At 47.0% G+C, this 14,707-nt stretch overlaps 1 protein-coding gene across 16 annotated transcripts in view; it reads left to right on the plus strand.

Annotated features, from left to right (window-relative positions):
- Positions 1 to 3,644: 3,644 nt before the first annotated feature.
- Positions 3,645 to 14,707, plus strand: part of DGKI (diacylglycerol kinase iota) — a 474,617-nt gene continuing 463,554 nt past the window's right edge. For 15 of the 16 annotated variants that reach the window (XM_021079007.2, XM_021079008.2, XM_021079004.2 and 12 more), the window contains exon 1: positions 3,645 to 4,076. In XM_021079007.2, coding sequence (XP_020934666.1) covers positions 3,673 to 4,076 — 404 coding nt within the window. In that variant the 5' untranslated portion in view covers positions 3,645 to 3,672. The remainder of the gene's footprint in view (positions 4,077 to 14,707) is intronic. The other variant, XM_085005381.1, reaches the window with a different exon arrangement.

Below are 14,707 nucleotides of genomic sequence, written 5' to 3' on the forward strand. Positions count from 1 at the left end.
TTGGATAACTGATATTTTAAGTAACTTTTCAGAAGGCCAACCCACATAAGAATTCATTTGCCTTATGCTGGAATTATTTGTGCTTCTCAGGTGTAGGTTTCTCTCTCTGTCTTAAATTTCAGTGCCTAATCAATGAGCATTATTTTCTTACTCTATTTTCCTTTGTTTAGCAGCCTGTCTTTGTCAATACATTCTTTAAACATACAAATACACACCTGATTGGTCCAGCTGGCTTTCCTGTTAGCCTGGGAGACTTTCTGTCTCTTGTTGGTATTGATTTAATAGGCGAAACTCAAGATTTTAACAAAGCCACTCAACTCTGGCTGATTATCATTATCGTCTTATGTATCTGTCCTGAAATATTATATTTGTAGCTATTCTCCTTTTTTCTATAAATGGTAGCATACTAAGCACTCTGAACCTATTTCATTTTTTGTTTTGTTTTGCTTTTTAGGGCCTCACCCTCGCCGTATAGAGATTCCCAGGAGTCGAATCAGAGCTACAGCCACTGGCCTACACCACAGCCACAGCAATGCAGGATCCAAGCTGTGTCTGTGACCTACACCACAGCTCATGGCAATGCGAAATCCTTAACCTACTGAGCAAGACCAAGGATTTGAACCTGCATCCTCATGGATCCTAGTTGGGTTCCTTAACTGCTGAGCCATGACGGGAACTCCCTGAAAATTTTTCTTTAAGCTATATTTTTGAGATTGTTTTATATCAATACATATCAGTTTGCCTTATTCCTTTTTTTTTTTTTTTTTGCCTTTTTTAGGGCCACATTCACAACACATGGAGGTTCCTAGGCTAGGGGTCCAATCGGAGCTACAGTGGCTGGCCTATACCACAGCCACAGCAATACCAGATCCGAGCTGTATCTGTGACCTATACCATAGTTCATGGCAATGCCGGATCCTTAACCCACTGAGTGAAGCCAGGGATCAAACCCGCAACCTCATGGCTCCTAGTCGGATTCGTTTCCGCTGTGCCACAATGGGAACTCCTGCCTTATTCCTCTTAATGGCTGCAGAGAATTCCATTATTTGGGTGAATGATAATTTAGGTAATTAGTCCTATAGTAGCAAACATTTAGGTTGTTTTTACTCTTAAATTTTTAGTGTATACCTTCAAGGATATCAGAGAATAACTAGCAGCATAATTGCTAGGTTAATTAGGGTGCCATTTCAAATATTGATGCATATTTCCAAATTTCCCATCAGAGTAACTATACCAGACTACACCTGATGTTGGTTTTCCTGCCCCCCTCAACAATACCACCTATTGTCAAATTGTTTATTCTAGAAAACTGCATTTTATTACAGTTGAGCTGAATTTATTTTACAAGTGAATTTGAGCTTATGTTTATATGTTCAAAACTTTCATCTTTTTCTAAGTCAACACGAAAGGATGGCCTACAATAGGTACAGAGGTTATACTGGAGATACGGTGATAAGGAACATATAGTCCCCAGGTACAGGTGGGAGAGAGAGACAAGTGACCAACAGGTAAAGTGGTCACAATTTGGTGGAATGTGCAATGGATACCTGTTTCAGGTATACCCACCAAGTCCAGGAGGAGATCAGTGGAGGTTTCTGGGGGGGAGAGACAGGGAAACTAAAATTTGATGGTGGTACAGTAGTTAGCTAGGTTAACATCAGTGATGGGAGGAGCATGGAAAAGGAAGCAGTGGACTCATGCCTGCAAAGATGCGAGCAGAGGGAGCCCAGAGTGTCTGGGACTGGTATACCACCCAGTGTGGAGGGGAAGGGGGGCAGGGCTGGTACACCACCCACTAATATGGCCTTGAAAATCATTGAAGGGGTCGTTTGAACTTTGCCCTAATGACAATATGATGTAATTGAAAGACTTTTAGGTAGAGGATACCATATCAGTCTTATCTGGGAGGTCGAGCTAGAGAATTGATTGGAGGAGGTAGACAGAGCAGTTAGAAAGTTGTCTAGTAATTTGGGTAAGATGAGGTTTCCTTGGTGTTAGACACACCAGATATTTGCAGATCTCATTTAACATGACTGTGGAAGCACCTAACACACACCGTCTCCTCTGAAGATGGGGCACCCTGCACAGGAAGAGGGGTGGGGAGCAAAGACCTGCAACCAGGCAGCCTGAGCATGATTCCTGATTCTGCCAACTTCCAGTTACACAAGTCTGAGCAGTGGGGAAAGTACTCACATTTGAGGGGTCCTGTGAAAAAGTACAGAGAGAGGCATGTGAAGTGCTTAGCACCACATGTACCCTGAAAAAACGAGGGCTTAATAGCCACTGGCTGTTTTTAAAGGTTTATTATTATTATTATTAGCTGTTTATTTTTAGTTTTTATTTCTTTACTCTATCCTGGAAATGCCCTGACTGTTGACATGTTATAAGAGAAGATGTGAAGAGAATGACAGAATGTGGGAATTAGGAAAGACAGCTTGTTCCACCTCCTAATTCTAGTCATGAGGAAATAAAGGGGAAAAGAAATCAGACAGCTTATTTGGGGTCACCCATCACCCACCTGATATTCATCATTGGTCTGGTTCTCTCATCCCACGTCCCTGTACATATGTATTTGGGTTACTCCACTTAGTTTTAAGTATGACTCTTGTGTTTGTTGACAGCGGTGATTCTTGTGTGGAAATTCCTAATTTGGAAAACTATGCCTCACACACTTTGCAGCACATCATTCAAGCCTCGTAGAGTTTTCGATAATCTTAGAAGCAAAAACAGGAGTCCAGGGGATAACTCAATCTGCAGGACTGCAAGCTCGGCTTCCATTCAGCAGTGGGGTCCGAAGAGGTTCAGAACCCCTCCTTGGGCGAGCCCTTCCTCTCCTCGCTGCGCTAAAGGCAACAGCACCCAGCGCTCGCGTCCTTACTCTGCCTCCTGGATTCTCTCACTTCATTCTCTCCTTGTGCATTTCTACTTCACCGAGAGGGCTGTGATCCGATTCAATCTATTAACAGCTGTTTAGGAAGAGCTTTCTATGTGTGAGGGAAGATCTGGGCTGGAGAATTCAGAGATGAAGGGGTCCCAGTCCTCGCCCCAAGAGAAGTGGGCGCTTCGTCTGCATCTTATACTTGACCCCCTCCTCACCCCGTAATTTACCCTCCGCAGGAATTCAATTCTCTCCCAGTTCTCACCGACCGCGCTCCAGCTGCACTCCCCCCAAGGTTTCCCGCGTAGGGCGGCTTCTGCCCGGCTCCAGCTCTGCACTGCCGGGCAGCGGGGGCAGGGAGAACGCCGCCCCGGACATCGGGCATCGGGGACGAGGACCATGGTGGGCGCTACCGCTCCCGGCCCGGCAGGGCAGTTCTCTCTTCCGGGGCTCCCCTTCCCCGTGTATTAATCGGGGCGCGGCACGCCGTCCTCCGAGTCTCCCTACGGAGCTCTCTTCTCCTGCTGCCTGTGTCCGCGCCTGGCGCCCCCAGCCCAGCGGCTCCTTATCCCCTCCCCTCCGCCCACCTCTCTGGCGACCCGACGCCTCAGGGCAGAGTTCAGGTTTGGCCTTGGCTCTTGCTCCCGATTTAGGAAAATGCCAGGGGGGCAGACGGGCGCGGGTTTGCAGCTGGGAGGGAGAGGGGAGGCGGAGGGAGGTGGCCTCTGATTGGTCGGGGAGGGGGAGTGGAGGCACGGAGTTTCCCACAATGCCCCGGTGCGGGGCCGCGGCGGATGGATGCTGCGGGAAGGGGCTGCCATTTGCCGCCCCTGCCAGAGGCGCGCGGACCTGCTCGCTCTCCTGAGGTGGCGGCCGCCGTCAGCGCCGTCCGCCGGCCCTGCTTCTGTAGCGGCGCCGCTTCGGCTCCCTCCGCGGCCGCCGGAGCGGTCGCCATGAACCCCAGCTCCTCGGCGGGAGAGGAGAAGGGGGCGACGGGCGGCAGCAGCAGCAGCGGAAGCGGCGCCGGGAGCTGCTGCCTGGGCGCCGAGGGCGGCGCGGACCCGAGGGGCGCGGGGGCAGCGGCGGCGGCGGGGGCCGCTGCCCTGGAAGAGCCCGGGGCCGCTGGCCCGAAAGAGAAGGACGAGGCGCTGGAGGAGAAGCTGAGGAACTTAACTTTCCGGAAGCAGGTCTCTTACAGGTAGGCGCGCGAGCCCAGCCAGCCGGGAGACAGGTGCCACCGCGGGGCGCGAGACCCGCTCTGCGCCGGTCCTCGGAGAGGCGCTTCCACGACTTGGGGGCACCTGGCGCGCACTCTCTTTCTCTTCCTTCCTCCTTCTCTCTCTCTTTCTGCCCCCCCCCCCCCTCAGAGCTTTGTGTTCACTTCTGATCCGATCCCTCTGGGCTGGAGGGAGGCTACATGCGTCTGGTTCCCCCCCCCCCCCCCCCCCCCGGAGCAGGAGAGAAGACTAGGTCCCCGAGGTCAGAACAACAACAATAAAAATGCGTGAGTGGGAGCGGGGGTGCACACACAGAGATGCCAGGTTTTCTTGAGGGAAGTCCTCAAAGCTGTCCCTAAGCCTGTGTCATCTTCAGCCACTCCCCCTTACCTTCCCAATTTCACTGGTTAAACCTTTGGCACTAAGTTGATACTTGAGATCTCCGACAGGCAGAAAAGAACGCTATATCCTGAAGAGAAATCCTGCTGGAAGTTGGACCAGCACCGAAATCCCACATAAAGGAAGAGTCGTTGAGAATCTGTGTCTGTAGATACGCAGCTGGCTCCGGGGGTCACTCGTACACGTGCTCTCTCCCTCTCTCCCGGGTGTGCCCAAAAGGAGGACTTGGCGAGCCTGCTGGCAAGCAAGGGGTGAAGGCCAGAATGGAGCCATGCTTGCCTCTAGGATGGACATATTTGCAAGACAAGGACAGTATGGGGTAATGGCCACCAAATGGTGCTCAAAGTCTACCCCAAACTGTTCAGGAGTCACAAATGAGACGTGAGGATCCATTGTGTCCCCCCACCCCTACCCCCACCCTCAGGCCAGGGTGAAGATATTGATGGGTTTGGAGAGTTTGGGGGACTGCCTTTGTTGCTTGTTAATTTTAAAAGTTGAGGTGATTAAAAAAAAACCATAGAATTAAAAGATGTGCACTTTCTTGGGCTGGGAGAATTTCTTGAAAAGGGGTCAGTAAAAGCATTCTTGTGACCCTCCTCCTTTCCACTTTGCAGTCCTTTCCAGAAACCCACATAAAGTATTAAGCCTGTCACACCATGTGCTGTTATGTAAGCAAAAGCGGATGACAGAGGTGTGTGGGTTTGTGAGGGTGTGTGTTGTCTTTCTGGGGGCATGTGCGTGAATCACCGGGATCCCCGTAGGCCTCGCCAAGACTGGAGGCCCTGGTCACTAGGGCATGTGCTCTGTGTCTAAGAGTTGGTTTCTGACGACTCCAAAACGGTCTTCCTGGGGAGGGTGTTGCACCGTGGTCCCCCATGTGCATTTTGTTCAGGGTGCATTGGGGGGAGTTTCCCACCTGACTTGCTCTTTTAGTTACGTAGCTCAGGACAAAATGGATCTTTCTCTTTATATTTTTGGTTTCTAAAAATAGACAGATGGTGGAGAGGGAGGTAGCTCTAGGGAGCGATGCTAGGGCACAGGCAGTTCTACTTGCTAGTTATGATGGCCTGTCTGGCCCTTAGGGGACCAGGGACTACATTCAGCCTAATTTAGGAACTGAAAGTTGTGGGGCTGGGGGGCGGGGTTGAGTACCTGAAGCACCTTGTGGGTCTGGGCTCCCAGGCAGAGGATCGTTCCTATGTCATTGGTATTCATCATCAGCCTTCTCCCTGGGTAGGGCTGCAAAGCCAGGGTTTGCAAGGGAAATCATTTCAGTTTGCCTCTTGGCCAGGGTCATTCCCGGAGCCTCTCTCTTGCAAATGGGCGCTGCGTAGGGCATGGCTGTCTGGGTTGCTTGCTCACACATGCGTGTGTAATGCTGTGCACACTTAGACATGGTCCCAGACACCGTGTTTTTGGTAGGGAAATCATAACACCGCATCTGCCTTACAACCTATAGAGGTGGATCCTACTTCGTGAATGTTTCCTTTAAAATACAGCTTCACCCTAGGCTCCAAGGCAGGAAACCTCCTGCAGCAGTATCACCTTAGGGGGCTGCTTAAAAATGCCCACCACCCCAGACCTAACAAAATCAAACTTTCTGTGGGTAGGCATTGTTAACAGGCTCCCCAGGCACACAGGTATCTGAGAATTGCTGCTGGTTTTTTTTTCCTCCCCAAAGGATAAACAATTGATAACTCATAAGCCATGCCCAGCCAAACAAGGCGGGGCAGAGTCCCAAAGTCAGAGGAAAGACAGTGCAAGGTAGATATTTCATCTGGCAGGTGTTTTTGTCCTGAGTAACCTAGAGGATGGCTCCATTTTGATGAATATTATTTTATATATTTTTTAGGGTCAGGGTGAATGGCCTACCCGCTCACCTTGGCAGCCATTCATGCTGGACGCAGATGTAACTGGGCCTGGGCATTTCCTTGGTGGGTTAATGAATGAACGGTCTGGAAGAAAAGAGCAGCTTTGGCTAGAGTTGGGCGCTGGCTCCTCAGTGAGGCCCACATCCCCTTCCCTCTGGGGGCACTTGAGGACGGCGACTGGTGGCAGTTAAAGGCGAGAGGACAGGCAGACCTCACAGGATGGCATCTCAGTGAAAGGGTTCCGCGAGGGTGTGAAGTATGGCTGTTGTGTGAGGAGGGATCCTTTGAGGTGGGGAGGGAGGGATTTGCAAGTGGTCAGAAATGCCTTTTGAAGAACATGGGTAATTGCAGAATGACACTTGGCAGGGAAGAAGAAGGGGGCTCGGGGAGAGGGTGTGCGTGTGCGTGTGTGTAGCGGGGTCTCATCTGCTCCTTCTGTTGCTAAGGAACATATAAGCTAGGGTTTAAAAATAAGTGAGGAGTGGGTGGGCATATGCAATGACTCCTGTCTTTTTAGGAACCAGAGCCCTTTACCAGAAACCTTTAAATAACCATTTCTGGAGGCAGATTATTCATTTTGCTTGACTTTTACTTTGTTAAGTAAAATAAACTCTTTTACATACCCCTAGATTTCCCTTCATTATCTTCCCTTTCTTTTTTGGGGAACCATTTTTTTCCCATGAGAATTTTTCCTTTATTGCAGATTCTGCTCCCCTAGAGCAAATAGTTGCTGTAGCCTGTTCAAGCTGAAGGTTTCAGAAGGCAGTGCAAGTGAGCTGGTACTTTTCTCTTGAAATTACTACTTCCTTTTTCTTTGCAAATTATGGTGCTGCAACAGATACATAGGTGCCAATGACTGTATAATGTGTAGGAACTTTTTTTTTTTTTGAAACCACTGTAAAAATTCCCATTTAAGTCAGTTAAATGAAAAAGGAATCTTTTTGAAATGTGCAGGGGAGGGGGAGGAGAAGGTAGCTGACTTACTTACACGGTCTCCTGTGTACCAGGCACTGTGCTTAAGTGTTATATTGTATGTTATTTCTTAGTTACTTTTCATGATTGTCTAATGATGTGATTATGATTATTTCTGTTGTAGAAAAAAAAATAGAGGCTTAGAGCTTGGGTAGGAGGTGGACTTTAAACCCAGATCTGACATTCTCTTGTGATCCCATCATGCTTCCCTAAACTTTCATTTCTGGTGTGAGCTCTTTCCTCCGGTGTCTGTGTTTGCATGTATGTGTGCAGTGTAAGCAGCTTCTTTTACCTCTTCCATAATATACCAGAGGTCATTATTTACTATCTCTTGAATGCTTTATTCTTTGTGCTGTGTCCCTTTGGTTATGTAATTTCAAGGAACTCCTCTCCTCTTTCAGAAATAGAGGTGAATATAAATTCACGATCACCAGAAAATATATTGGTTTTTGCTTCTGAGAGCAGAGCCACCTACGTGACACCTGCCATCTCTGTGAAGATACTCATGTTCGAGTTTTATACGCCTTTTAATAAAGACTACCCAGGTGTTATGTAGGTGAACCTAGATCCAGGCAAGAGCTGGCTTGTCTGTGCCTTTTTGGGCAGCACAAAATAAATGATAAAGTGTGGTTTTGTTTGTAAAGAGGACTGTGCAGTTATCATTGCTTATAAGAGATTGACACCTGTGCTTTATTTTCTCTGCTTAGAAACCAGTATGGGAACACCAGACCCTCCTGAAAGGGAGTTCTTGGTATGAGATAACAGTTGTGGCAAGGAGTGTTCAACTTCTTAGATTATGTTACCAGATAAAAAAGGGTCTATTCTTCTTCTTCTTTTTTTTTTTTTGTCTTTTCTAGGGCTGCACCCATGGCATATGGAGGGTCCCAGGCTGGGGGTCTAATCGGAGCTGTAGCCACCAACCTGCACCACCGCTCACAGCAACGCTGGATCCTTAACCCACTGAGCAAGGCCGGGGATCGAACCCTCAACCTCATGGTTCCTAGTCGGATTCATTAACCACTGAGCCATGACGGGAACTCCAAAAAAGGGTCTATTATTCTTTACATGTTGATAAGAATATAGTGTTTCCATTTCTGAGCATTGCCTGCAATGTAAGATTTTGATTATAGGATGGAGTTCCCATCATGGCTCAGCAGAAATGAATCTGACTACCATCCATGAGGATGCAGATTGGATCCCTGGCCTCGCTCAGTGGGTTAATCTGGTGTTGCCATGATCTGTGGCATAGGTCACAGACATGGCTCGGATCCCACATTGCCGTGGTGTAGCCCATCAGCTACAGTTCCCGTTTGACCCCTAGCCTGGGAACCTCCATATGCCATGGGTGTGGCCCTAAAAAGACAAAAAAAAAAAAAAAAAAAGATTTTGATTATTGGCAAGACTCTTGGGCTGTTGAATGCCAAGTAGGAGAGCATGGACATTGTTTTTCCTTGCATGGAAATTGCTAGTGTATGGAGAGAAGTTTTCTTTTCCTGAATATCACCATGGGGCATCCTCCTTTGTAAATCACTTTTATTTATTTGATATTTTGTCTGTGCTTTACACATTTGTTCGATATTTAGAGATTTCAGGAGCAGATGAAAACTATGGTTCTAACTTAACTGTTTCCTTCATCGGTCATTATTTAGGCCTTTGGTAAGTGTGGACACCAGGCAAGATGGCCCTGGAACCACTTCATCGCATTGATCTTTTAGAGGCTTGGTTTTCACGTGGGAGAGTGACAGCACTGGGTTCCTAGGGCATCAGAGGATGAAGAAGTTGGCGCGAGCTTTACTGGTATTGGTTGGTGCTGTGGCAGCTTTAATTAGATAAGAGCTCGCTAGCTCTTTGGACCTCTCCAATCTGAGAAAATGAGGCCTCCTAGAGAGGGCTCAGGAGAGCTGCCACATCCAGGCTTTTCTGGGCTGGGATCTGCAATACTCGTTCCTTACTCAACCTTGAGGTGTCCTTGAAGTGGGTTCAGGGGCATTTCCTCTGAGACAAGAAGCATCCAGAAGACTGTTTTGCCTGCATGTTGGGCAGTGACACTTGCTTTCGTACACGGATTTGCGTTGGTAACTTTGATCCTAACTATCTTTTCCGAGACCCCGTAATTGTAGTTTTAGGGTCGAAGTTCCTACATTAATGGTGGTATGTGAGTGGGTGACAGGGAGGAAGGTAGAGAACAGAACAAAATCGAAGCTGTTAAGCTTTTTATGTTTCTTTGAAGTTGATCAAATCAAAAGGGCTGATTTCTAATTGTTTGAACTGGCTTGAATTTTATGCCAACTGCAAGGCATAACAAATCAAAGCCGTATAGAAGAAGATGAAAGAAAGAAGAGCATTAAGTTAGGTGTGTTGGCACAAAACATTCCCCAAACTCACTTCTGGCGTGTCCATCAGGCACACGTCTCCCTAGGCTTGAGCTCACAAGGGTCCACTTTCTGGGGTTCGGTGGTTCATCCTCTCCTGTGCTTGCACGATGCTTTCAGGCAGCTGGGTTAGGACTGATCTGTAATGTCCTATTCTGGGAAGTAGACCGGGATTTGAACCTAGCAGATGTTGGGCTTGCTCTGTAACCCCCTTGGAGGTTTACCGTACTTGTCTCTAAAAAGCTGTAATAATAACACCTACCTCAGAGATTTGTTGTGAGACTTAAATGAGTTACTGTGTGTAGAGAACTCAGCGCAATGCCTTGCACAGAATTAACTTGAAATGTCTTATTATTCCTCGCTAAGTTGTTAGCTCCTTTGAGGACAGAAATGGCACCTTATCATTTGACTCTCTGAATCCTGTTCTTATTGCTCAGTAGGTGTTGGATAAATATTTATTGAATGAATGAATTGATTCACCTTCTTTAAATCAATGACTCTGTCACTCGTCCCCTGTCCATCTCAATGATGACTTTTCCTTTCTATTCAGAGAAAGGTCTGCGTTTTTCTCTTTTACACTTTGTCCAAGGGCCCAGGGCCGTTTCTGTTTACAGCTTCCTGTGTGAGTACCTGCATCAGCCGTTTAGCCAGCTGTTGGAGGCTGGAGAGGGCTGCAGAATCTCTTGCTTAACTAGCTATTTGCAGCTTGTCAAAGAAAAGGCCTTAATTTGCCTTCTGAGTAGCACTAATTAGCTCTCCGGCTTTCTGTCTGCCTCATCCCTTTCAAGGGACCATCATTGATTTTTCTCTTGAGGGAATTTTCTGTTGACTCTTCCTTCTACAAGTAGAACTTGTAAGTGCAGAAAGCTGGCTACCCTATGTTCTAGAATGTGCCCTGACCGTTGTCCAGCCAGCCCAAGGTTGTCCCCATGGCCTCCATTCTACAGTATTTCATCCATTCTCTCCTTCCAACTCACCTGATTGATTTCGGTGGAAAAGTTACTTTAGGAAGAAGTCCTCAGACAACTTTGTGACTCTAAATTAAGCATGTATTTTGTTTTTCACTCTTTTAACAACAAAGTCTTGGAAAAAGTGCCAGCTACTTTTTGTTCCTGTAACATATAAAGCCCTCGAAGGTGGCTGGTGAGTTTCTAGCATCCATAGTATTCAAGGAGAGGTTGTGTGAGCACTGTTGGAGTCATTGTAGGGAAAAAAATCAAACAATCAGGGGGGTGGGATGTGTACTGGTTGAAAGAGGAGGCTGTGGTTGGGTAGGAGTGGGAAGAAGGGTCTTTGCAGATTAGTTTTAATGTTCTTGGCTTCCAGTCCTGAGGTTTTTGTGATCCTTTGAAATGGAAAAAAAACTGTTTTGTGGTTGTTGTCATTTTTGTTTGTTTGTTTTTTTAATGCAACAGCTTTTAGACAGGGACTTCTGTAGTTCTTATTCTTAACTTCCATGGATTTTGCGCAAGAGGAGAATTGCCTTTAGATTTTCAGACTCACAGATAATGCTCTGACAAGGACCCATTTCTGAGTTAAGCTATAATATTAATGGTCTGGCTTTTGTTGGATGGAGGGGGAAACATGAAAAGCTTGAAACAGTAATAATTAAACTGTAATCAAGCGTCATTATTCTTCCTCTTCAGTTACATGAGAGGCAGAGTAGTTGCTAAGAGCCCTGACTCTTCAGGCTCAGTTCAGTTCAGTTCTCCACCTCAACTGCTGTGGGACCATGGGCAAGTTACTTACCCTCTCTGTGCCTTAGGGTCCCTGAGTAATAGCAATGATAACAGTACATACGTACTTTGTATGATTGTTTGAAGATCGATACTGATGATGCTGCCTGTCCCAAAGTACGTGCTGTAAATGTGTTTGTGGTGTCGTCCATATTTAACTCCAGTGAAGAAGCAGATTTCTCTTTAAAAATTTTTTTAAGTTTTTAATTTTTTTTATTGACTGTCCTGAGGCATATGGAGTTCCCGGGCGAGGGATCAGATCCCAGCCACAACTGCGAATTAAGCTGCAGGTGTGGCAGCACCAGATCCTTAACCCCCTGTGCTGGGCCAGGGGTCGAACCCGCATCCCATTGCTCCCAAGATACTGCTCATCCCGTCGCCCCACGGCCGGAGCGCCACAGATTTCGTTTTTCACTCATCAAGTGTATTGAACATTCATCAAGTGTCAGGAGCTAGTGATGGAGTTATTCAGATAACATGAAAACGAGATAGACATACACTTAGGAAATTTAATTGACAGGTTTTGGCATTCATCAAGGTCCAGAATATGTGCGTTTCCTTTCACGACTTATTAAAACCTTGTTCAGTCTTATGAGAGGATGTGAAGAGGAGAAGGCTGCTTCTGAGTGCTCTGGAGACAGGATCAGGCCGAAGGCCAAGGCTGGCGAAGACAGGCACGGTGAGCAGAGGCATCAGAGGGCATCGGCCCACACGCCCAGCGGCTCCTCTGGGAGCAGGAAGCCACACGTGGAGGGTTGTGGAACAGGGGGCTCAGAGCCTCGGGGTCAGGAATAGAAAGGTAGATAAAGACAGAGGTACTAGAAATAGAGTTGTCACCAGGGACCCCAGGACAGAGGTTGTCTTTCTTCTGGCCTGGCTGGCTGACGTCGTCTTTGTGTGTGCAGACAATGGCTGGCTGCTGTGTCCTGGCAGTTAGAGAAAAAGGCTTCCCAGACGCTGCCTGTCCTGGGTGATTTCAGAATGGAAGACTCTGCCTTCTGGGATGTGCCACAAGTTATCTCTGCGAGACCCAACCACAGAATTTATATTTTTTTAATTTTAAAAGATTATTGAATATTCGTTGAGCACATAAAACTGGCTCAGGACCATGAGGTAGGTATGGAGGAAGTAAAACCATTTTTTTTTCTTCCAAAGTCAAAGAAAAGGCAGTTTCATAGCTTTGGTGTATCACATTGATCATTAGGAAACAGCCAAGAAAACAGACTTCTTGCAAGGTCCAAAGGACATTTTAAAATGTGTCATTCCTTTGTGTATAAGATGTCAAAATGCTATGGAAAAGTAAATTTTTGTTTTAAAAACCCTTGAAAGCAATTTGTTTAAAGATTCAAAAAAGGAGGTTTACATAAGCTTAAGTGGAAGCGGTTGGAAAGGGTTCCATGTAGCACTTTGAGACAAACTTCTGGAACATTCTTCAAACTGAAAGGACGGTATTCTCATCATTGTCCTTATGTACCTGACAGGGTTTGAGGCCATCTCTCTCAGACGGAGGGCACTCCCTGCAGAGGTTTCTGAGAAGAGAGCCTGATTTAAAACCTTCTTTTCAAACTGGCCTCCTCTCAGTCACTAAGCGGTCGCCTATCTTTGTTTCTCTCCAGTGGAAGTGCTGTCCTCAGCCTCTGAAGCTGGACAGGAGGAACCCCAAGAACCTTGAGCCCCAGAAGCTGCAGAGCATGGGCTTCCCAGGCAGAGGGGACCCTCATGGGGCCGCCTGCCTTCCTGACTCTCCCTGCCTTTTCTCCCAGTGACCAAACAGCAGCAGACATCACTGTTCTTGGCCTACCTGGTGGCCTCTGATAGACTGTCCTCGGAGGCTGCAGACGCAGCCTGTGTACTTCCAAAGTGCTCCCGAAGTGCCGCTTCTCTTGGTTCACATTTGGACGGCACGTGTTAATTTACTTACCCACCTGCTTGGGAGTATTAATCAGTACAGGTTACTGATTTTATGAAAGCCTTAATCTGTGCCAAGAGCGGCTAAATGTTTTATACATAGTATTTCCTTTAACCCTCCATGAGGTAGAGACTGTTATTTCCATCTTACAGTTAAGGACTTTGGGGCTTAGGGTTTAAGCACCTTGCCTGAGGCCACATAGCTCGTGAAGCGGCAGAGGTTAGGTCTGTGCCCGTATTTGCTTACTGCCTCCTCAATGCAACTTTTCACTCTGGTTCTTCACCCTTTCCCATTTTCTGTGTGCGAATAGCCACATTTCCACCCCCGCTTTGTGAGACACAAATTCCTGGAGAGGAGAGAGCAGTGTGTTTCATCTTAGCGGGCCCAGGCATTCCCAACCCAGGACAGAGAGAAAGGTCTTAACACGGATTGATGGCTGAGCAAACAAGAATTCCTTTCCTGTTCAAACATAGACCCAGCTCCGTGAATAGCTACAGGGACTAGCCATTGTAAGGAGGCTAAGCTTGAGCTTTCCTTGGCGGTTCTTTTTAAAACTATATGAATTTTCCATTGCATGAATAGGGGAATAAATCTAGTTTCCTAGAGCCAGGAAAAGATTTGCGGGGATTATAGCCTGGGACTCCCCGCTTCCAGTTCTATGTCCAGTACAAGACCTTGTGAGTTGTAATCACAGCGGAATGGGAGGGGACGTGGGTAATAGTACGTAGTGGGGGCCGGTGAAGAAGGTAGGAACGATTGACATGCACTTCGTGGGGCTGGCATGGTGGGGTATGTATCGTTTGATTCTTTTAAAAATATATTCTGGAGTTCCCGTCGTGGCGCAGTGGTTAACGAATCCGACTAGGAACCATGAGGTTGCGGGTTCGGTCCCTGCCCTTGCTCAGTGGGTTAACGATCCGGCGTTGCCGTGAGCTGTGGTGTAGGTTGCAGACGCTGCTCAGATCCCGCGTTGCTGTGGCTCTGGTATAGGCCAGTGGCTACAGCTCCAATTCAACCCCTAGCCTGGGAACCTCCATATGCCGTGGGAGCGGCCCAAGAAATAGCAACAACAACAACAAAAAGACAAAAGACAAAAAAAATATATATATATATATATATATATATATATATATATATATATATTCTAAGACGGTTTGAATCTTTCACCTTTAACTGAAGGGCGTATTCAGCCTGCAAGTCCTTGCAGTCCAAGTTCTTCTGTAACAACATTTTTCAGAATTCAGAAGGATATTCATGTGTGTAGTTATAGACACCTAGAAAGTTCCAAAGGAGCATTTAAAAAACCTGAGTCATTTTTTTTTTCACATTTGAAGAAAACCTTCAGAATTTCTT

This window comes from Sus scrofa, chromosome 18 (genome assembly GCF_054392235.1).
Source record: "Sus scrofa isolate SSC_HxYL_T2T_F1_AM1 chromosome 18, Sscrofa_HxYL_maternal_Yorkshire_Landrace_v2.0, whole genome shotgun sequence".
NCBI lineage: Eukaryota > Metazoa > Chordata > Mammalia > Artiodactyla > Suidae > Sus > Sus scrofa.